At 34.2% G+C, this 22,412-nt stretch overlaps 1 protein-coding gene across 1 annotated transcript; it reads left to right on the forward strand.

The window, feature by feature from the left end:
* Positions 1 to 8,312: 8,312 nt before the first annotated feature.
* On the forward strand, positions 8,313 to 19,940 carry LOC120116904. The gene is made up of 6 exons (XM_039137286.1): positions 8,313 to 8,664; positions 9,204 to 9,296; positions 9,495 to 9,728; positions 9,960 to 10,062; positions 18,150 to 18,379; positions 19,550 to 19,940. The coding sequence occupies exons 1-6, from the start codon at positions 8,354 to 8,356 to the stop codon at positions 19,770 to 19,772; spliced, it is 1,194 nt and encodes a 397-aa protein (XP_038993217.1). The 5' UTR covers positions 8,313 to 8,353; the 3' UTR covers positions 19,773 to 19,940.
* The last annotated feature ends 2,472 nt before the right edge of the window (positions 19,941 to 22,412 follow it).

Here is a 22,412-nt window from a genome sequence, read left to right on the forward strand (position 1 = left end):
CCATACTCCAGTATCATACTCAAAACAATATCTCAATAAACCAATCCACATGGTAAGCAATAATGTCCATGAATCAGCAGTAAGCATAATCATATTTTCAGTGTAAACAAGTAACCTAATAATAATATATATATATATATATATATATCTAACAGTCGTAATTCATAAATAGTAATCCAATAATTCAGTAAATCATATCATAGTTGTTTAAAGGTTCACTAAACAGTAAGTTCAAAAAACACGTTTCAAAACAGATAAAACAATCATATAGCATGTAGGGAATACACCAGAATATTCACTTATTTTTCGAAGGGATCTGATCGTTATCAAGAAGGGAAAACGTAGAATTTATGTAGATTGATCGGATTTCAAGTACGTTGTCCTTATATAAAAAAGATTCAATTAATAACGGATCTAATGAAACATTTAGGAATTGATACTTTAATACCATTTAGGATTCAAGTACATCAGGAAGGTATTCAGGAACCTTACGTTAGAATAATTTAAAATTCATATATAACTAGAGTAATTCCATTATTCAGGCAATCAAGGGCATTTTGGACATTTGATTTTTGGAGAATTCTTAGTAATTTAACCTAATAATGGTTGGGTGATAATTTGCAATATTTAAGATTATATCGAATCATCTGACTTGAGTCAAGTTGCACTAATTAGATTCCAACACTGCGATACTTACCAATCATTTGGGTAAAGATACTTCACAGATAATACATCTCTAGTACTGATTGCACTAGTTGAACGAACCTCCTTCATAATCAACATCGAATAGATCTTCACAAGACGAACAATATTTCGGTGGTGTTTAATTTATTTATGAATTACAACAATATCCAGAATGGTCGATGTACTTGGGTCGCGATTCACCTTAAATGGCGATACAACACTTAGGTTTATCGTTATTTCTAAAATTTACCAAGGATATCCACTTATTTTAAGTCGTTCGGTTAACAGACCACTTCAACAGTCGAGGTTACTTCGATAATCTTAGAGTTTAAGGTATTCTGGTTATTTTAGGGTTTAGAGTATTTTGGTCATTTGAATATTGGAGGTTATTTTAGTTGTTTCGTAGCTCATGGACATTTCGATAATTCTGATCAATCCAAACATATGTACAGTTCTAGGTAATTTTGTATGGTATGTCCTTTCAGGGTATTTTTTCACTTTTAGGGGTAAATCTTGGTCTTTTTGTCGTGTAAGGGCATTTTTGTAATTTTATTCTATAGGGCTACTTTTTTTCATTTTTATTTTGAAAGAATACTTAATAATCTAACGATAATTTGTTTTATTTATGATTTATATTTAATTATCATGATTCCGGTCAAATAAAGTTGAACAAATCTCAACATTACGGTACTCACTAATCATTCGGATTGATATCCTTCGAAATATTCACTTCTTAATACCAATTACACTAGTTGAACTAGTCACCATCATACCACCACTAAAACTAATCTTGAGGAGACGAACATGTATATAATGATATTTAATTATTTCTGTATTGCAATCATATCTAGATAGACCGACAAGCTTAGGTTGTTTTCCAAGACTTTTAGAGGCATTTTACTGCTTAGTTTTAAGGTATTTTCACGGTTTATCCAAGGTTATTCACTCAATCCAAGTCGTTTCCACTATCAGAGGTAAATCATGTCATATTTGTATCTGAAAGGCATTTTTGACATTTTACCGGGATCAATATAGGTTTAGAATAGTTAATATTTATTCTCATCCCAATCATATTTATTTATTCATTAACTAATACCAAACTTGTACCATACAACATGCATTAGGTAGTAAAGTATTACTTTAATTTTTAAGCCATATCGATCGACCTTTTAAATTCCATTTGATTGCCCTCAAACTTTAAGTCCACGACCTATAAAGTCTCAGATACATAGCAAACGAATTTATGTCAAAAACATAACTTAATCGAAAACAAATTGAATCTGAAGATAAAACACTGAAAAATGTCTTACCGAGTTCAAATTTGGAAAAACGGACTTCGGATTCAGACTCAGGACGTTGAAAAACATAAAATATAACTTTTTGAAAATTTTGACTTTTTGGTCAAAGTTAAAGTCAACTCTGGTTGACTCAGTGAGTTGACTCATCTTGACCGATTCGGGTTGACTCAGTCTGGTTAAACAGACCCGATTTAGACCTGGTTGGGCTGATTCGGTCTACCTGGACCGTTCTAGAAGGCTCTTGGACCAGAAGAAGAGCCTACGTGTACTAAAGGCGCGTGGCGATGCGTGCGACGGTGACGAGGGTTGTTGAGAATGGCCAATTACTTCCTATTCAAGTACTCACCAAAATACCAAAAAAACAGATAAAAAAATCCAATTAAAACATATTGACTCGTGCGGAAGAAAATGGTCGGATCACTTACCATGATGGACGGCGAACGAACGATGGTAGGGAGATGAATCTTGTCTGGGTTTGTTCAAAATACCATGAGGATTTGAATGCCAATGGTGGTGAGTAGAATGAAGGGCTAGCGCGGCCAAAATTCGCGAAAAACATCGACGGTGAGTTGTTTCTCTGACGAGGCTACGAACGCCTCTCTACGACTAACGGCGGTAATTCATGACATAAGAGGCATATGGTTTTGGTCGCTTGACGATGAAAAGTACGGTGGCGGGGACAGTGCATGACACCGTCAGTTGGAGCTCGAACAGTGGCTAGCATAGGGCGACGGGAAGAGTGTGAAAAATTTAGGGATTTTTAGGTCCTGATTCTAATTGAAATGGGGATGATTTTAGGGATTTAAAATCCCCTTTGAATCACTAAAATAATATTTGGTATAAAATAATACCCAAACAGTGCCACTATACCCTCTTATCTGGGTTCAAAACTCATCGACAAAATATTTTTTAACAGATCAACAATGGTTAAATTAGGGAACAAGTCCCTAAACTTTAAAGAGATTCAAAAACTATCTTAAAACTTTGAAACTCACAAATTGGTCCCCAAAAATTGATTAAATAAGTTTAAATTAAAGACAACTTAAAAAAAATTAGGGTGTGACAATAAAGATATTCAGTAAAGCTGAATACACAATGTACAAGAAAAAATAAAGGAATTAAGAATGAATATTCTTTTCTCTTGATCTTTAAGCTTGGATAAGTGTAGTAACATTTTTCAAATGTTCTTGAATTGTTTTTATATGTTGGAATGAGCCACTAGGGTAGTTAATTTCAGAATTAGAATATACCCATACTGTAGTAGTGTTGGTACTACATTTTGGAGTATCAGTACTACCCATGTTAAAATAAAAAATATAGTCGTTGGGATATGTTAGTATCGGTACTATGGAGGGCAATATCAATAATACTGTTATAAGTAATATTGATTCTCCTTAGAGTATCGATATTGTTTTGGCATTTTGGAATTTGAACAAGTTTTAAATCAAAAGTTAGTATCGGTGCTACCAAGAAATTATCTATACTTCTCTTAGATACAGTATCATTACTTCAGAACAGATTGATATTGTTCATGCAATATTGATACTTTAAGAAGAAGTATCAATACTACTTACCTAGAAAACCATTTTTTATGTTCAAACTCTTGTTTTATGGTCTTTGAATTATTTTTGAAATATTTGAACAAATTCAAATAACTCCAAAAACATTTTTGTCTTTATTTTTTAATATCAAAATATTAAAAGAACAAGGTTCATAGGATTAAGTATTTATGGATCAACCAAAATAAGCTAAATAGAGGGTGAATTGACCTTTAAAAAATCTTAGTGTGGAAGAAATGAAAGATAAATAATTTACACAATAATTTATAGTGGTTCGACTTCTCAATCAAGTCTACATCCACTACATTAGCATTCGCACTAAGAATTTCTAACAAATTCACTAATTTGTTCTTACCTTTCAAGGATAAGCTGTAACATTACAACTCTCTAGTTTTTCCAATGGCTAAACTAGAACTTCTCCCCTTTTTACAAGGTTTTTTATGTGTAAACAAGAAGACAGGTGTTTACAAAGATTTGATCTCACAAAGAATGATTACAAAGATATTCAATAACGCTCAATACATTATATACAAGAGAAAATTAAGAAATTAAGAATGAAGACTATTTTCTCTTGATCTTTAAGCTTGGATAAGTGTAGTAACCTTCTTCAAGTGTTCTTGGATTGTTTTTATATGTTAGATTGAGTTTCTAGCCATTTGGAGTCATTAGGGTTGAATTCTAGCTGTTGGGGTAGTTAATTTTATCATTGGAATATGCTCAGATCATAGTGGTATCAATACTACATTTTAGAGTATTGATATTACCTGTGTTAAAATAAAAAATATGGTTGTTGGGCTAGGACAACTTTGATACTATGAAGGACAAGATCGATAATATTGTTATAAATAATATCAATACTCTAAGTATTGATACTGTTTGACATTATGAAATTTGAACAAGTTTGAAATCAAAGGGTAGCATTTGTAGTATCAAGAGAGTATTATACTTCTCTTTATATGCAGTGAGGATGATCCTATAGATTTGGATTAGTGGTTGCGTGAGACCCACAAAATTTGAGGCAATTACACCTGACCCCAAAAAGTTAATTTAAAATGTTATATCTCCTCTTCAAAGGTGATGTCATTTATTGATCGATGGGGACGATAGAGATGATTCTTCAACCAGAAAAGGCAGCCTGGGAGGTTGTTTTAAATGAGTTTCAGCAAACGTATATCACAAAAACACATATGGATGATCTTCGACTACAGTTTTCGCTACTAATTCTAGGTGATAGATTAGTTTTTGAATATTAGAGGGATTTTCTTCAACTGAGTCGATATGCATATGAGTTGATATCCAGAGTCATTGAAATCCCCAAGGTTTTTAGAAAGGCTTCAAATAAAAAATAATTATTTATAATTAATTAATTTTAACATATTTTTTACTGACATGACATCAAACGTAGACATGTCACATAAGTATTTCAATCCATGTGTATGTGTCTTGTCAGTCGTAAATGTTAATCGTTAGTCAATTAATAGTTACCATCAATTTAGGGTGCATTTTGCCCTAAAATAAGAGGTTGGGGGATAAAGTGCTTTTTAAAAAGAAAAGAAAAGGGGTCAAAATGTCTATTTTGTCAAATATTAAGGACTAATTTAATCATTATGCTAAAAATACATCAAATTCATATTTAATACATAATATTCTAATCATAATATACAAACACACAAATAAAATTCTTAACATTATCCATATTATCCTTGAATTTGAATTTTTTTTTGATATTTTTTGTTTTTCATTGTAGATGTTATATAATATGAAAGTGCCATATCATCAAATAAAATTGGAAAAGTTGTCAAGTTTGGGGAATAATATGGATTAAAATAAAATTTATGGACTAGTGTGCACTAAAATAAAATTCAAGAAATAAATTTAAAATTTTTCAAATGCGAAAACAAATGTGAATCAAAATAAAATTTAAAAATAAATAAAAAATTATTAAATTCAAAGATTTTAAATTACTTTATGCCTTAATTAATTTTATGTTGCATCAAGTTTAATATGTTATTCTAATTACTTATTAAAATTTTGAAAAAATATTAATTTGTAAACGTCTCAGATTATAAAAATAGGAAATATATTTTAGAAAAATAAATTGGATTACAAATTTTGATATACTATTTTTTTATTGTCCTTTCGATTCCAATGTTTCGTCTTGACTAATCCAAATTGACTTGCTTCACACACCTAGCTTTGGTGGGTGAATCTCTCAGCATAGATTTTTTGCATACACAAGGATTCGAATTCAAGATCTTGCTTAAGCAATATCAAGCTACTTAACTTGAATCAACCCCTGTTAGTTTGATATACTATTTTTTAACAAACTTATTACAATTAAAATTTAAATCACTCATAATTTGAGTAAAAATAATATTTTGGTATAAAGATAATTTTGATTTTTAGTGTTTATAATTTTTTATTTAAAAAGTAAATTTTACCTATAACAATTTAATAAGAGTCAAGTTTGATTCCAACCTTTTTAAAAGATTGAATAGTAATTTTCAATAAAAATATTAGTCAATATTATTTTTAACGTTATTTTTATGATATCTGACCTAACAATGTATGTATATCTCATGTAATTGTTTTATTATTTTTATTAAATTTTTTATTTTTATAATTATAAATCATTTATTAAGATGTTATATAAGAAATAATTTCATATGAACATGAAAATATTTAGACTACCGTGTGATCTACCATCTCAAAATTGTTTATAAATTAATGTTATGTCCATATTTTTCCTACATAAAAGTAACTTAATTTTTGTTTTGAAAAAATTCAAGATAAAATTTAACCTGATAAAAAAATGTAAACATTCATGACTAAATATATCTTTATGCTTAATATTTTTCAATTAAACTATATCACATTTATAACATGAGCGGAGTAAAATATTTTATATAAGAAATATTTTAATTTTTTAAAATCTAAGGTGAAACAATAAATGATATATATATATATATATATATTAAACACTTAATGTTTAAATTCTAGTTATTTATTTAAATTTTATATACACAAAAACCTCTATAATTAATAATGTTGGGACCATGTAATTTTATTAATTTAAAGAGATTTTTTATGATTCAACGAACTTACAATATTCTTTATGACATGAATTTTTTGAGTGACTTTGCAATCAAAACTGAAGATAGTACAATGCTATTGCAACGAATTACGCGGAAGGAAGCACTCATAGCAGCAATAACTCTTCACAATTTTTTGTTGCAATATGAGAATGCAATATTGAAACTTATGCAGTAAGAAAAGTTAGAGATGAAATACAACTAAATTTAAATTTTAAGAAGAAACAAATAATAATAGAATCATATTTTGCTAAGTTGTCCTAGTTATATTTGTAATTTTATAGAATTATTAATTTATAATATTGAAGGGACCAAAAATTTATAAAAGTCTTTAGGAAAATTATCGTTTTATTAATTTATCAAAATTATTAATTTAAACATTGTGCCTAAATCGGGACAGAGAAACATCATTATTTTAAAGAAATTATTAATTTATCTAGTATTAATTTATAAATATTGTATAGTATAAAGCAAGACAAAGTAAAATTAACATCATGTTAGTATTTACTGTCATTTTGATATTTAGGACATATCATTCTTCTAGTTAGTTACTTAATTTTTTTTATCAAAGTAAATATTTAAATTATATTATTTATCTTATAATATTTTCTAATCAAAGCCAATGAGTGTTAACACAAGTTGTTGCGATTCAAGAATTTAAGCTTGTAAGCCCAAATTCGAATTATTAATTTATAATATTGAATGGACCATAAATTTATAAAAGTCTTTAGGAAAATTATCGTTTTATTAATTTATCAAAATTATTAATTTAAACATTGTGCCTAAATCGGGACAGAGAAACATCATTATTTTAAAGAAATTATTAATTTATCTAGTATTAATTTATAAATATTGTATAGTATAAAGCAAGACAAAGTAAAATTAACATCATGTTAGTATTTACTGTCATTTTGATATTCAGGACATATCATTCTTCTAGTTAGTTACTTAATTTTTTTTATCAAAGTAAATATTTAAATTATATTATTTATCTTATAATATTTTCTAATCAAAGCCAATGAGTGTTAACACAAGTTGTTGCGATTCAAGAATTTAAGCTTGTAAGCCCAAGTTCGAATCCTATCACCATTATTTTTGGTGGACAATCTGTAAATTCATATGTAAATCCTAGACTGGGTAGTCACCTCTTACTTAAACTTTAATTGTACCAATTTTTTGTTCTAATCAAATAGTTAGCTAAAATTAGTGTTTATTAAGCGAGTTGATCACGAGTTCAATAGTGCTCGATTCAAATTCATTAAAAAAATTTATTACTTGACTCGATTCGTTACTAGTTAAGCCCGATAAAAAATTGTTCGACTCATACTCGTTAAAAATATTTGTTGCGCAACTCGATTTTAATAAATTAGTAGTAATAATTTAACATCTTTCTTATTTTGATTATTAACAAATTAATAATTATTAATTAGAGTTTTATTTTTTAATGTAACTACTAAAAATATAAAAAAATTATTTACAAACTTTTGGAGTTGATTTAAATCTTACTTGATTTAACTCGTTAAAATTTTAAGTCAATTTAAATTAGAATAAAATCAACTTAAGTTAAACATTGATTAAATTTTAACCGAATAACTCAAAAAACTCATAAGAGGGCAAGGCCTCCATACATAAAACTGAGATCTGAAACAGGAGGATTGCCTAATGCTAAAGGAAGTGAGAGACTGAGCTTCGACTCTCAAAATTCCCATATTTTACGACTATGGCAACTCCCAAATCCCTGAAGTCTAAACCCAGAGTAAGATCCCCATTTCGGTTCCTGATTTTGGGGTTCATTATTGCCACTGCATTGCTTTTCCTGTTTTCCTCCTTGAATTCCACGGCTCCGTTTTCATTCATCTCTGCCAGAACCCGTTTGAAAAAGAAATCAAGGGAGCACTCTCTCCATGAAAAGTATTTGTACTGGGGTAACCGAATCGATTGCCCTGGCAAGCATTGTGATTCATGTGAAGGTTTGGGTCATCAAGAATCTAGCCTTAGGTGTGCTCTTGAAGAAGCCATCGTCTTAAACAGGTAATCGGTTGGCTTCATTTTTACATTTTTTTTGCGTTGTTTGTGTCTTCGTTTTATCCGCTTCCTTAATTTACCTGCATTTCACTAGGCAAGAATCCTTCCTTCAACCCCTTTTCATTTTTAGTATATTGAATTAGGAATTGGGGCAATACTATCTACTTAACAAAATAGATCTTATCGATTTTAAATAGCGCGTAATGTAATTGTGAAGTTTGGGATTAGTGGTTCTTAATAATATAGCCTGTTTACCTAAGACCAAAGCTCAAAGAACTAGAAATCGCTCCAAGTTTTTACAACTTTGAGATGCTGATGACTATGTTAATGGAAAGCAATATTATAATCTTTCTCTTAAAAGCTATGGTTCATTGGAATGACGAGTCAATTTTGATTTCACCATGAAGAAAAATGAAGATTCAGTTTTGATTTACAAAAATGTGGCTCAAGGCTAATTTTGCATTCTCTATGTTGCGTTCTGATATATACATATATAAGATGCAACTTTCTTATGATTTCATCTGGTTTTGTGTTTCCTGTTGCAGAACTTTCGTCTTGCCTTCTAGAATGTGTATCAGTCCAATTCACAATGACAAGGGAATTCTCCATAAGGTTGACAACGTAACTGCAGAGGAAAGGTTACTTTTATGAAGTTGTCTTTTCAGTGAACTGTTTTTGACGTTATTTATGTGTTTATTTTTTCAAGTTTTGTTTTACTTTGATTTTAATCCTACTGCAAGATTTGTGAAGGTGAAGTATCAATTTTCCTTATTCATGTAAATTCAACATTGATGTAGAGAACTGGACAATCTAAACTTTCCTTTCTCATTGGGCAGGTGGGCTACAACCTCTTGTGCCATGGATTCTTTATATGATATTGACATGATATCTGAAACTGTACCTGTAATCTTAGACAATACAAATGCATGGCATCTGATACTATCAACAAGTATGAAATTGGGAGCTAGAGGGGTTGCCCATGTTGAAGGACTCACACGGGTGGATCTCAAGAAGGATAGTCGTTACTCAAACCTCTTACTCATTAACCGAACTGCAAGCCCTTTGTCATGGTACTTCATGGAATTCGATTTCATATTAAGTAATTGATTGGCTAATTTGCTTTTCCTTATGTCTACACCACCATAGTGCCTCGGAGGGGAGGCAGACAAGGAGTAGATTAAGTAAAATTCTCTTATATGTATCCATCAATATTCACAAAAAAACTAGTATTTCTATATGAACCAGTTAAGATATCGTATTTGTTAAAAGTTCTCTGACACTAATCTGTCATAATTACTCAGGTTTGCTGAGTGCAAGGATCGAATGAACCGAAGTGCTCTTATATTGCCATATTCATTTCTTCCTTCAATGGCAGCAGAAAAGTTAAGAATTGCGGCTGACCAGGTTTTCTTTAATCCTCTTTTCCATGTTATCTTTAGAATATTCTAGATGGCATTCAAATATAATTGATTAACCAATCAAATATCGCTTTCCACATAGCATTTACCGGCTAGTGGAATGAGCTTTTGTCTTTTTAATGGAGAGAAAATTGTAAACGAGTTTGTTAATCAAATGCATGAATATCTCATTTACAAACATCAATGAATTCACCGTTAATAAGCTCCGACCGTCGCTCGTTGGAATCAGAAAAGGAAGTTAAAGTCACCATTCGATTTCTCTTTTCACCCCGGACATGGATCTGAGCTGGTTTTTTCAAACTCGAAATAGATCGGCGTAGATTTAAAAGAACTTCGCATCACCCGTTGTCTGAAAAATATCTCCTCGACGAATCAACAACGTGATAACAACCCCAGTCCACTGCCCGACCGAAAAAACAAAGGAAATTGCTGGAGAATCTTGTTGTTCGAGGAACTAAAGCTTAAAATTTGCTGCATTTTTGTAGTACAATCTGGGCAAAGTAGGGGTACAGTGACTCCCCACCAGGAAAACGTTTAACTTGGAGGCACGATGAAGTCCTGCACTGACTCCCAAATAAATTGTTATTATGTGTTTTCCCTTAGTCTTTCATATTGAGCCATGAACGTGAGTTGGAGTGGAATTTGCATATGCTGGTGCGCTGATGTGTAGTAGTGGTTCTACAGGTTTAGTTGCTATCCGACTTCCAGATTTTGACACTTGAGATTTTAATAATTTTTCCGGTGACTTTTGGAGACCATTATCTTGACACCGCCAGCACAAATAGGTACACCGTGCGACGATTGGCCGATCTGGAAAGACCGATCACCAAACGCCCAGTGCGTAAAGTTCACTCGCCTCCACAAGGTACCGACATTTCTAAAATAATTTTAACATGTTTTTTAGTTTCAGCCTTGAAGTTGATTTCTGAAATATGGGCGATCATTTCAACAGGGTTTGGTCTGGAACCAAAAATAATTACGGGAGAAATGGCAGCAGTATCTGGAGGAAGGATAACAGTTCGTGGGGAAGGAAAAATACATATCAACAAAAAAAAGGGATTACGGCTAGGTGTTATACGCTCTTTGTTGAAAACATTTATGAGAATCTTCACTGGAAAAAGTTTGGCTCTCTTTTTTGCATCCATGGAAAGGTTATTGACGCTTTCATCCCTTCTAAAAAATCTTTAAGAGAATTCGTTTTGGATTTATTAGATTTGCTACATTTGAAGAAGCCAAGAAAGCAATTGTTAGGATGGATGGTTCTTTCATTTTTGGATGCAAGATTGGTGTTTCGATGGCAAAATATAATCCTAGGCAATCCTTCTGGAGAAGAACTATTCCATCCTTTCAGCGGAAGGATAAGGATGTAGCTGACAAGAGCAGTTACCTATCATCGATAGAAGGGGTGGTTGATGAAGATAAATTACAAGTATTGGAAAATTGTCTTGTGTGTTGGTGTAGAAATTGTCTCCATCTCGAACCTTGCAAGACAGATGCATGAAAAAGGCCTCAAGGGTTTTTCGTTGATGATAGCTATTGGAAATGTTGTCCTATTGTGTTTTGAATCCTCGATGTTACTTAACAGAATGAAGGTAGAGCATTCGGAGTCTCTGGCAGTGCGGTTCGACAGATTTGAATCATGGTAAAAAAACTTTGTAGTGGAGAGTCAGCGTATTTGGTTGGTTTGCGAAGGGATTCCTTTTCATGCTTGGAGCTGGGATACCTTTACAAACATTGCATCAAAATGGGGGAAAATTATTGCAATAGATGAAAAATCCCAATTTCCATTGTTCTTTGATCGGGTAAAAAATCCAAATTTTCACAAATTTCATCTCTAAAACTGACGAGGTAGTAGGATTGAAGGTTGAAGGCCAATCGTTTAACGTCCTGGTTTGCGAGATCGTTCCGAGTTTCAAGCCTATTATTTGGGTTCCCGAGGAAGATGAAGAAGACACGGTTGCCTCTGACAACGACAAATCCAAAAATCCAATGTCGAGCATTGCTGCTCTGGCCCTCTCTAATACTCAAATTGAACCTCCTCCCCCTGGTCGATGTTCCCCTGAGGCTACATCGGGTTCCTTTACACTTGGATTGATGGAAAACTTGTCAAATCAGCCTGAGAAAGAAGTTGTACCTGGCGGTGGAACCACTAGTGGTGAGATTGGTTTGGCTTCAAGGTCATGTTCAGTTTTGGAGTCTTTCTGTAACCCCCTAGACTCGACCTATGCGTTTCAACTAAGTTTAGTGGATCACATTCCTGATTCTTAAAGAGATTTTCTGAAACCGTTATTCTATCAACGTAAAATCATATTTATAAATGACATTTATGAAATTATAATAAATTATACTATAAAAAAACCAACTCATAATTATGAGAAAAATAACAAGTTAAATAAAAAATGTCTTAAAAATCTAAATTTCAATAAACCAATATAAATTAGCAAAAGGAGTACTCATTATAAAATCTAATACTTTTAAAATAAGGCCATGTTACCATAATAGAGTCAACTTAAAAGATAAAACATTACAATAAGATATACTTCAAGAGATATGTTGATCCTCCAAGTGCTTGATCCGAGTATCTAACCAACAATATCTGAAAGGGGAAAATATTTTCGAAAAGTGAGCTAGGCTCAGTGTGTCCCAATAGTACAATAAAATCATAGTAGGTACAGTAAATGAGTAATAGTTCAGAAATTCATCATCAAACCATAATGAAGTTTAACTTTTGAAACTCGTAATTTAAAACCCTTCTCATGTACACCATCCGCAATTCCCCAGAACTGCGTCCATAGGGCTTACCTTAAGCACACAGCAGAAAGGAAGCCAACCTAAAGATAGGCTTTGGGGCCTGTATCCTTAAGTCCGTAGGGCTTACCCTAAGCACACAGCAAAGGGAGCCAATCTAATGAAGCATCTTGAGGCCCGTGAGCCTACCCAAGAGTCACATTAGGTCCATAAAGTTTACCAGCTTGATCAAAGTTGTACCTCCGTAATGCAATCCAACCCAAAAATCAGTATTTTAAAAATACTATTTATACAGTAAGCATAATTTCCATAATTTCATAATCAATATTATCATATACCAATGAAAACCAATAATCATATATCAGTCATATTCCATAAACCATCACCAGTAAATAGGTGGATTAATAAAACATTAAACCATAGCTTTCAATGTACCATATTTCAAAACATATACAACAATCAGTAGTACACAGGGAACACACCTCGACAATAGGTTCAAATAGTAGATCTAGTGATTGCTGGCCTCGCCATGCTCTGCTACTGTTTTCGAACCTAATCCATAATAACACTATATTGCTAATGGGTAACAAAATTAATTTTTTGAAATCATAAAATTTACGGGTCTTACGAGTGAATACTGGCACACGCGGCTTAACTGATCTAGAGGAGCTGGGTCGAGCTGTCGAACGGTCATGAGAGTCTCTTGTACCTTCAAACATTAATAATTTATCAGTCCCAAGTCTTACTCAACCATTCAAAGCTTAAACTCTTTAGTAAATAAGCATTTTTCGGGTTTGACTATAAATTTGAAGGTTTTCGAGTCTGAATTTGACCAAACAGAGTACGGAATCGGAATCAGGGCGTCGAACAACATAAAGTATTATTTTTCGAAAATTCAAATTCTTGGTCAAAATTAAAGTCAACGGGTTTGACTGATGATTTGGAGGCCTTCGGGTTCGAATTTGGCAAAACGGACTTCGGAAACGGATTCGGCATGTCGAAAAATGTCAGAATAGGTATACTCGAACAAAATCAAAGGTCGTTTAATGGCCGTTTAAAGCCGATCAAAGTTATGGTCAAAGGGGTTCAATAGTCCACATTCGAAAATTACAAAAATATCACCTTTTTTAAAAATAATTACCAAAATATCACTGTTTTAAAAATAATTACCAAAATATCATCGTTTTACAAATAATTCCCAAAATGTCATAGTTTTAAAAATAATTACCAGAATGTCACTGTTTTTAAAAAAATTCCCAAAAATGTCATTGGGTCGGGTCGGGTCAACGGGTCGGGTATGGTCAGACCGGTTCAGACCGGTTTGGACCGGTCAAGCCGGTCAACAAATATAAACCCTCATTTCGAATCTTCCCCACGAGCAGGGGCGGCGCGTGAGACCACCTCCGGTCTCCAAAAATTCCTGCAAAAAATTTCCAAAAATTCTTTTAAGCGATTTTGAGTCACTTACCAACCTCGGTTCAAGTTTTTGAACGGTGGAGAGTTCGATTTCACTTCGATCGGAACTTTGACCGCTCTACCTCCCTCACGCGCCGCCTCCTACGGAGACAGGGAGGACACCGTCGGACTCAGAACGACACAATGAACACAATGGTGTTGGAGGTGTCGAAAACCGATCAACGATCGGAGATGAATTTAAGATTTTCCCGGTGGTGGTGCTAATAAAACGTCGAGACTTTGACCCGAAATTCACGTCGTTTGGCAGCGTTTCGCTATAATTGGTTTACCGTGTTTTGATCACGGTTCGAAGATGAACACGACGGTGGTTTCAATTTTACGATCGGAAGTCGGACGACGTCAGAATCGGGCTTGAAAGTAAGCGCACGGGAGGAGGAAATTTGAGAAATTGCCTGTGTTTTCTGATTTCAAAATCAGAAAACACGTTTATAAAACCCAACCTGTCGACACTCCTTGGGTAAATTCAGGGCTTGGTCCCTAAAATTTCTTTACTTCTAAAATGGCCTACAAGTTTTCAAAAAATTTAATTTAGTCACCAAATTTCACCAAATTACACCGATTTAAACATTTTTTTCTTCAAATTTTTCGGGTTATTACAATTCTCTCCCTCTATAAGAAATTTTGTCCTCGAAATTTACCTTATGAGAATAGTTGAGGAATCTGAGCCTCCATTGACTCTAATGTCTCCCAAGTAGCTTAAGAGGGGCCTCGATTACTCCATTGAACTTTTATCATTGGAATACGCTTATTCCGAAGAACTCTCTCATTTCTTTCTAAGATCTGAATGGGCTCCTCCTCATATGACAAATCAGGTCTCAGCTCTACCTCTTCAACCTGAATAATGTGACCTGGATCTGGATGGTATTTCCTCAACATTGATACATGAAAGACGTGAATACGATTGAGCTTGGAAGGCAACTCAAGCTGATATGCAATAGGTCCTATCCTCTTCAAAATACGAAATGGTCCAATAAATCTTGGGCACAATTTACCCTTATGCCCGAATCTCAATACTTTCTTCCAGGGTGAAACTTTTAAAAAGTCTTGTTCTCCAACTTCAAATTGAATATCTTTCCTCCTTTGATCTGCATAAGACTTCTGTTTATCAAATGCCTCTTTCAGACGGCCACGAATCAATCTGACTGTGTCCTCCATCTCGCGTACTAAATCAGGTCCCAACGTCTTCCTTTCACGCAACTCAGTCCAACAAATTCTATCAAAAAAAAAAACTCAGTCCAACAAATAGGGGTGCGACATTTACGCCCATAGAGTGCTTCGTAAGGTGCCATACGAATGCGGGTCTGATAACTGTTATTGTAAACAAATTCAGCCAACGGCAAAAACTTCTCCCAGCTACCATGAAAATCAATTACGCAACCCCGCAACATATCCTCTAGAATCTGAATCACTCTTTCAGATTGACCATCAGTTTGTGGGTGAAAGGATGTATTATAATTTAATCTTGTTCCCAAAACCGTATGTTGTGCCTTTCAAAATCTCGAAGTAAATCTCGGATCTCGATCAGAAATAATAGACAATGGAACACCATGTAATCTAACAATCTTCGAAATATACAATCTCGCCAGCTTGTTCAAAGTATAATTTACCCGCACAGGAATAAAGTGAGCTGACTTTGTAAGTCTGTCAATTTGAATAGACTTTGTAAGTCTAACAATCTCCGAAATATACAATCTCCTTTGAAAGTTCTTTTTCCTAGGATTTTTGCCTTTTCATCAAATCAAAGGGGTAAGGTTGCTGATTTTGGAAGCTTTGAGCCGAATGGATGGGAGTGGAATATTAAGACTAGGAGGAATCTTTGCGATTGTGAAGTGGTTTAGCTGGTTGAGTTATTGGATAGGCTCAAAGACATCAAATTAAATGACTCTTTGGAGGATTGTTTGCTTTGGAATGGCGCGGGTGAGGGGTTGTATTCTGTTAAAGCTTGCACGAAGGCAATCTCCTCAGTGAATGAGGAGCCTTTTCTTTGGAATAAATGTGTTTGGCAGGGTTTGGTTCCTCCTAGAGTAGAGGCATTCCTTTGGCAAGTATCACACAATAAATTAGCGGTTAGAGTGGAATTGAAAAAAAGGGGGTTCTTATAGGGGAGGACAGTAAATGCCCCTTATGCAACCAATGTGAAGAATCAGTTCAACACTTATTTCTTGCCAAATTTCGTGGGAATTATGGTACAGAATCATAGGCTACTGGGGTATCCTGTTAGCCTTACTTGCTGATCCTTCTTCCCTTATCAGTTCGTGGTTTGTTTTGAAGCCTTTTTCTGCTATGTGGAAATTTATTCCGGGGGCTGTTTTATGGTCGATTTGGAAGATGAAAAATGAAATAATTTTTGAAAGAGGTAAGCTGGACAGATCCTCATTGTTTTTCACAATTCTGTTATGGTTAGCGAAATGGTTCCTAGCTAAGTATCCTCTACTTTCTATTCAAGTGGATTCTTTAATTGGGGATCCTTCATTGGTAGATAACATTTCAGCGGCTAAGGATTTACACAGGCCAGTGGTCTGCTGGAGTCCTCCTCCAGCCGATTTTTTCAAGTTGAATGTGGATGGAGCTATTAGTAGTGTTGGGATGTTAGCTGGGATTGGGGGAATCCTTAGAGATTGGAATCGGAATAAGTTTATGTCGTTTTCAGTAAAAGTAGGTCCTACTCCTATCATTTTAGCAGAGTTGAAAGCTATCAAAAGAGGCTTAGACCTCTTTGTGTCATCAGAATGGGTATTGAAGGGAAGGCTCATTATTGAAAGTGATTGCAAGCTAGCCGTGGATTGGATGAAAGATCAGGATTCAGTTCCTACTTTTCTTTTAAATTTTGTTAAGGATATTGTGTCTATTGTTTTTGAGAATGAGGTCATTGTGAGGTGGATTCCGAGGAGCTGTAATTGCGAAGCTGATAAACTAGCAAAGGAGGGAATTGGGTAGTGGTTTTCTTTGTTCTAGTGGGTTCGGAGGTTTTCAGCAAGGGTCTTATTAGAGTGTTTAAGTGTTATGTATCTTCTAGGAGTGTTTTTAAGTCTTATGTAATTCATTTATAATCAATATATTGAGGTATTCTTTTCCTCCTTCCGCTAGTCGGTTCTTGCCTTATGGTAAAGGACTACTAAGAAGGAGGTTTTTAACGAGACCTACTATTCCTATATAAAAAAAGTGTCATTAAACCATAAAACAGTAAAAACTCTTTTCCCTTCCTTTCCTCAAGCTGTATTTCCCACACTGATGCTTCATCTCTCAAATTTTCACCCTCCCCTCGTCTACTTTTCTATTTGCTGCTGGTATCCAACAAATTTCCTTCTATTTTTTATTCTTCTTCTGTAGTCGCTAAAAGGCTGACTTGCGTTTTCAGTATCTTCTGTGTTTCCTTTGTTCTGTCTAGCAACTCTCATTCTCACTTCGCATTTACTTTCTCTATGATAAACTCTTATTTCTCTCTTTGAGCCTTGAACTCTTTAAAACAAATTCACACATACTACTGAATTTAGCTTTCGCTTTTTTGGTTTCCCTTTAAAGGTTATTGTTTGTACGTGATTTAGAAAGTTTTTTCTTTTTTTGTATCATCATGAATTTAGATGTGTATTTTCTCTTAGAAAAAATCTTGTTCAAGAAATCCCTAATGAACTAGGGAACTTTAGTTGCATTATTAATTTTCAATTGAATTAATTGATGAGCTACGATTAGCAAATCAAATAAAAAATCTGATTAAATCTCCATTTTAAGAGAAATTGCTCTTTACAAATAATCTCTGCAAAACTGTTTTAGCAGGTTCTGTTTAACTTTTTAGAAATATTTATTTAATTTGAGGAACCCGGCCTCTAATTATTGTTTTCTTGTCCACAGATTAAAAGTCTCCTTGGTGACTATGATGCTATCCACGTTCGCCGAGGTGATAAAATAAAAACAAGGAATGATGGGTATGGTGTTAAAAGGAGCTTACACCCTCATTTGGATAGGGACACCCGTCCAGAATTTATCCTTAGCAGGATTCAGAAGTGGGTACCATCTGGTCGAACACTTTTTATTGCTTCAAATGAGAGAGCACCTGATTTTTTTTCGCCCCTTTCTGTCAGGTAAAATCATTATTGTCTAATGATATGCTCAAGATTTAGAACCCCTTATGACGTTCTCCCTCTTTGATGTAGATTCAATTTAATATTTCCAGTTCAGCTATGAAATGAATATCTATTATGCCAAATTTTTCCTTTAAGAATTCCTACTGTATGAAGTTATGATTTCTTATGCATGTTCACATGGTTTGTTAACATTTGTATGAATCACAAGGTATTGTGCTGGGAGGATGATAGGCCTGTATTACATTGTGGCAATTTTTTGTTTCTGAGATTATTGTTTAACGCCTCATATTTTTATGGTTTGTATAATTGCACCCTTTTTTATTTCCCATTTTTGCAGATAATAGCCAGTGCTTTATTTCTTTAGGCAAAAGTTACCTTATCGCCTTACTTGGTAGTGGAAAGAAAAACTGGGAGAGTTGAAAAATTGGATGAGGAGAAAAGTGGGAAGATATAATATATAAATTTTCATTGATGGGCAAGGTGTAGGTAGAATAGAAAAACAAAAGGAAATAAAATGAAAATCTTAAAAGAAATGAACACTTATAACTGTTATCATTTTATCTCTATTATCCAATTTGGAATTATTTGTTTCTGAGTTAGGCTAGAAAATGATAATCTGCGCTATATTTTTCCTACCAAGCATACTAAATTTAGTTTCTTTCTACTTTTCCATCCATTCACTCTCCTACTCTACTAAGGACATCTTAAGTGCTATAAATAAAAGGTATTTTTATTGCCGTTGGTTGAAATTTTGGGGTGTAGGAGTTAATTCGACCGTCTGCAAGTTGTCTGTTTAATTGTGGTCTCTTGGTCTGTAACCAACCAAATGTATAGTGAAATCATCCGAGGAAATGAAGTCAGTGCTGGTGTCTGGAAGTTATCCATATTTGATAAATTCTGGTGATAGTGGTGGAAGAGAGTAGTTCGAATTTATTTTTGCAGAGCAGTACAAGATTCTTATCTATGGCTTGCATATGTGCGAGCCAAGTTTGAAGACTGAATTAAAATTAAAGTATTGTTCAGAAACTAGAATTTTGTTCAATGAAAGTGGATCAATATGGTAGTTACATGCCATGCGTCAATCATAGTGTACTGTGTAAACAATTTGGAAAAAATTGAGCAATTATGAACATTTAAGCTTACCTTAATTTTGTTGGTTGTTTTCAGGTACAAACTAGCTTATTCATCAAACTATAGTCATATTTTGAATCCTTTGGTAGAGAACAATTACCAGTTATTCATGATTGAGAGGCTTGTGTTGATGGGAGCCAAAACGTTCATCAAGACTTTCAAGGAAGATGATACAGATCTCAGCCTAACCGATGACCCGAAGAAGAATACCAAGTTGTGGCAAATTCCTGTTTATACTTTGGATGGCGAGGAAAGCTAACTTCCCTGTTATAGTTCAAATTCGTTCTGTTGTACTCCGGCGAATGACCTTCAACATGTAGTGTATTATTTAGCGAATCGATCATTCTTTGGGAAACAATTCGATTATTTTGTTGAGTTGAATTACAGGATCTTGCTGCTACATTGCTGAGAATCAAAGAGTCCTGGGTAGGAATGGCAATGGGTCGGGTTCGGGGTGGGTTTTGCTCGCCCCATCCCCGAACCCGAAATGAATCCCCATCCCCGACGGGTTTTTTATCTGGGCGCCCAGTCGGAGATTTTTTTGCCCCGTCCCCGAACCCGACCCGAAATATTATACCCAAATCCGAACTCGAAAATATTATATATATATATATTAATATAAAATATAAAATAATATATATAATTAATATAAAAATATAAAATATTATATATATAATCGGGGCGGGTCGGGGACACCTTGCCCCGAACCCGACCCGAAAAAATTTCCGAAAAAAATCTCCGAACTCAACCCGACTCGAACTTGACTGAATTTCGAGTTTTCCGTCGGGTTCGGATCATACTGCAATCCCTAGTCCGGGAAAGTGAGGTAGAATTTGGCAAATGTAAATTGTGTTGTCTACATAAATGATTATGTGCTTCTAAAGACGTCTTTTTTCAGCCATAAATTTACATGAAGCCGTTCGGTCATTTTCTCTTATTTATTTATTTATTTATTTATTTATTTATTCTTTAGGGAGTATATTTCATGTATCTTCTTTCTCAGGAATTTTAATTTGTCTCCGTAACTATCCTTAAGTTTAACAATTTTTTCTTTTATTTTGGAAAAATGTGTATTCAAATTTCTTAAAACAAAACTTGATTTTCTTTTTAAAAAAAGTGTTATCATATGATTGAACATCTCTAAAAGCATCTTCTAAAAGAAGTATTTTTACAAACCCTTTTAAAAAATGATTTTTCAAGTAATAAGAACAAAATGAGTTTGAGAGTTAATTGCATGTGAAGAAAAGTTAACAACCCACAATACTCAAATTTGGTCCATGGTCGATTATGATTATGTTGTTTTAATAGTGAAATTTACGAGTAGAATCTATATTAAATTATGATCTTTTATGAATATGAATTTATTTAACTGATTGAACTTTATTTTTTAAAAAAGAGCATTGATTGCAGACTATTCGACGAATTTAACTAAACTGATTTTTCAAATTGAACTAAAGAGAGCAAAAGAATTGACAACCTTGGGAAGATGGAGAACAATCAAGTAGCTGGAGAAAAATCCATGAGAGATGAAGATGGAGAATAATCAAGCAACCGGAGAAGAATCCATGAGAAAGGAGGAAAATCTCGTTCCACCACCTCGGGAAGGCCCCGGAACACCGGGGATTTTAGAAGAGGATCGTGCAACAAAGAAAGTAAAGAACAAGTTAGAAGTCGAAGGGGACCAACAAGTTAATTCTTTACAGATGAATGGAAACGCATCAGAAGACTTCTGCATGCAAGAAGTTAGCACGAACGAACAGACGGCCTCCCAAAGAACATCTGGAAATGCAAACGAGGATGGGAGAAAGACGTATGCGGAGATGGTGACTAGGGACATGTATCAAGAAAAGAGACGACTCAAATAATTCGTTGAGGAGGAGATTGCATTCCCAAGAAGACGATGTCTTCATTGATTCCAGCGGCTCGTACAGGATACATGGAATAATAGACATAAATATGAGGTTCACGGTCATCATCTGTCTGTTGGACAAAAAGATCGGTTATAGGGCACTCATTGGAAGAATCAAAAAGATGTGGCAACCGAAAGCGAACTTCAGCCTGATAGATCTAGAGAATAATTATTTCCCAGCCAAGTTTGACAAGGAATCCGACTATGTTAGAGTTCTCACTGAAGGTCCTTGGATGATGTATGGAAGCTACCTTACCGTTTAAACCTGGAGTAGAAGTTTTTCCACAATCGAGAATCACCCATCGCAAGTCATTGTCTAGGTCCGGCTTCCAGGTTTCCCGTACCGATATTACAATAGATTACTCTTTAATACCATAGCCAATTCCATCAGAAGGGTAATAAAAGTCGATTACAACAAAAACACCGACGAAAGAGGAAGGTTCGCCAGACTTGCAGTGGTGGTCTACCTTAATAAGCCACTCCTACCGTGCCTTGGAATAGACGACTTGCCTAGAAGATCGAATATGAAAGTCTCCAACAGGTATGTTTTAGATGCGGACTCTATGGCCATGAGGAAAATATTTGTGGGTAAAACTTTGGAAAAATCCCTAGAGAGTGATGATCCGAGTACATCCACAAGAAACGGCACAGGGGAGAGAACCCTTCCGAGGGAGAAATTCCTTTCGATCCTTGGATGTTGGTGCTGACTAGAAATAGGAAACAGAGAAAACCACAAGAACACCAGACAAGGAATGACGAGAATACGAAAAGTAGACAGAATTCAAGATTCTCAGTTCTACACGATATTGAGGGAAACACAGTGGAAGATAACCAAGGACAAAATACGGAAAACAACATGAATGATACCAAAGGAAATCTTCCAAAAAACATAGGAAGCGAGAATGAGAAGGTTTGTAAAATAGAGAAGACTAACCCGAAAACCAAGAGGAAAGGAAAAGGTGACAACCTCTGAGCCAAGTCGGGACTCAC

This window comes from Hibiscus syriacus, unplaced genomic scaffold, assembly GCF_006381635.1.
Source record: "Hibiscus syriacus cultivar Baekdansim isolate YM2019G1 unplaced genomic scaffold, ASM638163v2 tig00110306_pilon, whole genome shotgun sequence".
NCBI lineage: Eukaryota > Viridiplantae > Streptophyta > Magnoliopsida > Malvales > Malvaceae > Hibiscus > Hibiscus syriacus.

What these genes read in the sequence shown, in the direction of transcription:
- LOC120116904 (XM_039137286.1), top strand. Translation starts at nt 8,354, where the DNA reads ATGGCAACTCCCAAATCCCTGAAGTCTAAACCCAGAGTAAGATCCCCA. An exon ending in GAAGCCATCGTCTTAAACAG is followed by an intron (nt 8,665 to 9,203) that starts GTAATCGGTTGG and finishes TTCCTGTTGCAG; the next exon opens with AACTTTCGTCTTGCCTTCTA. An exon ending in AACGTAACTGCAGAGGAAAG is followed by an intron (nt 9,297 to 9,494) that starts GTTACTTTTATG and finishes CTCATTGGGCAG; the next exon opens with GTGGGCTACAACCTCTTGTG.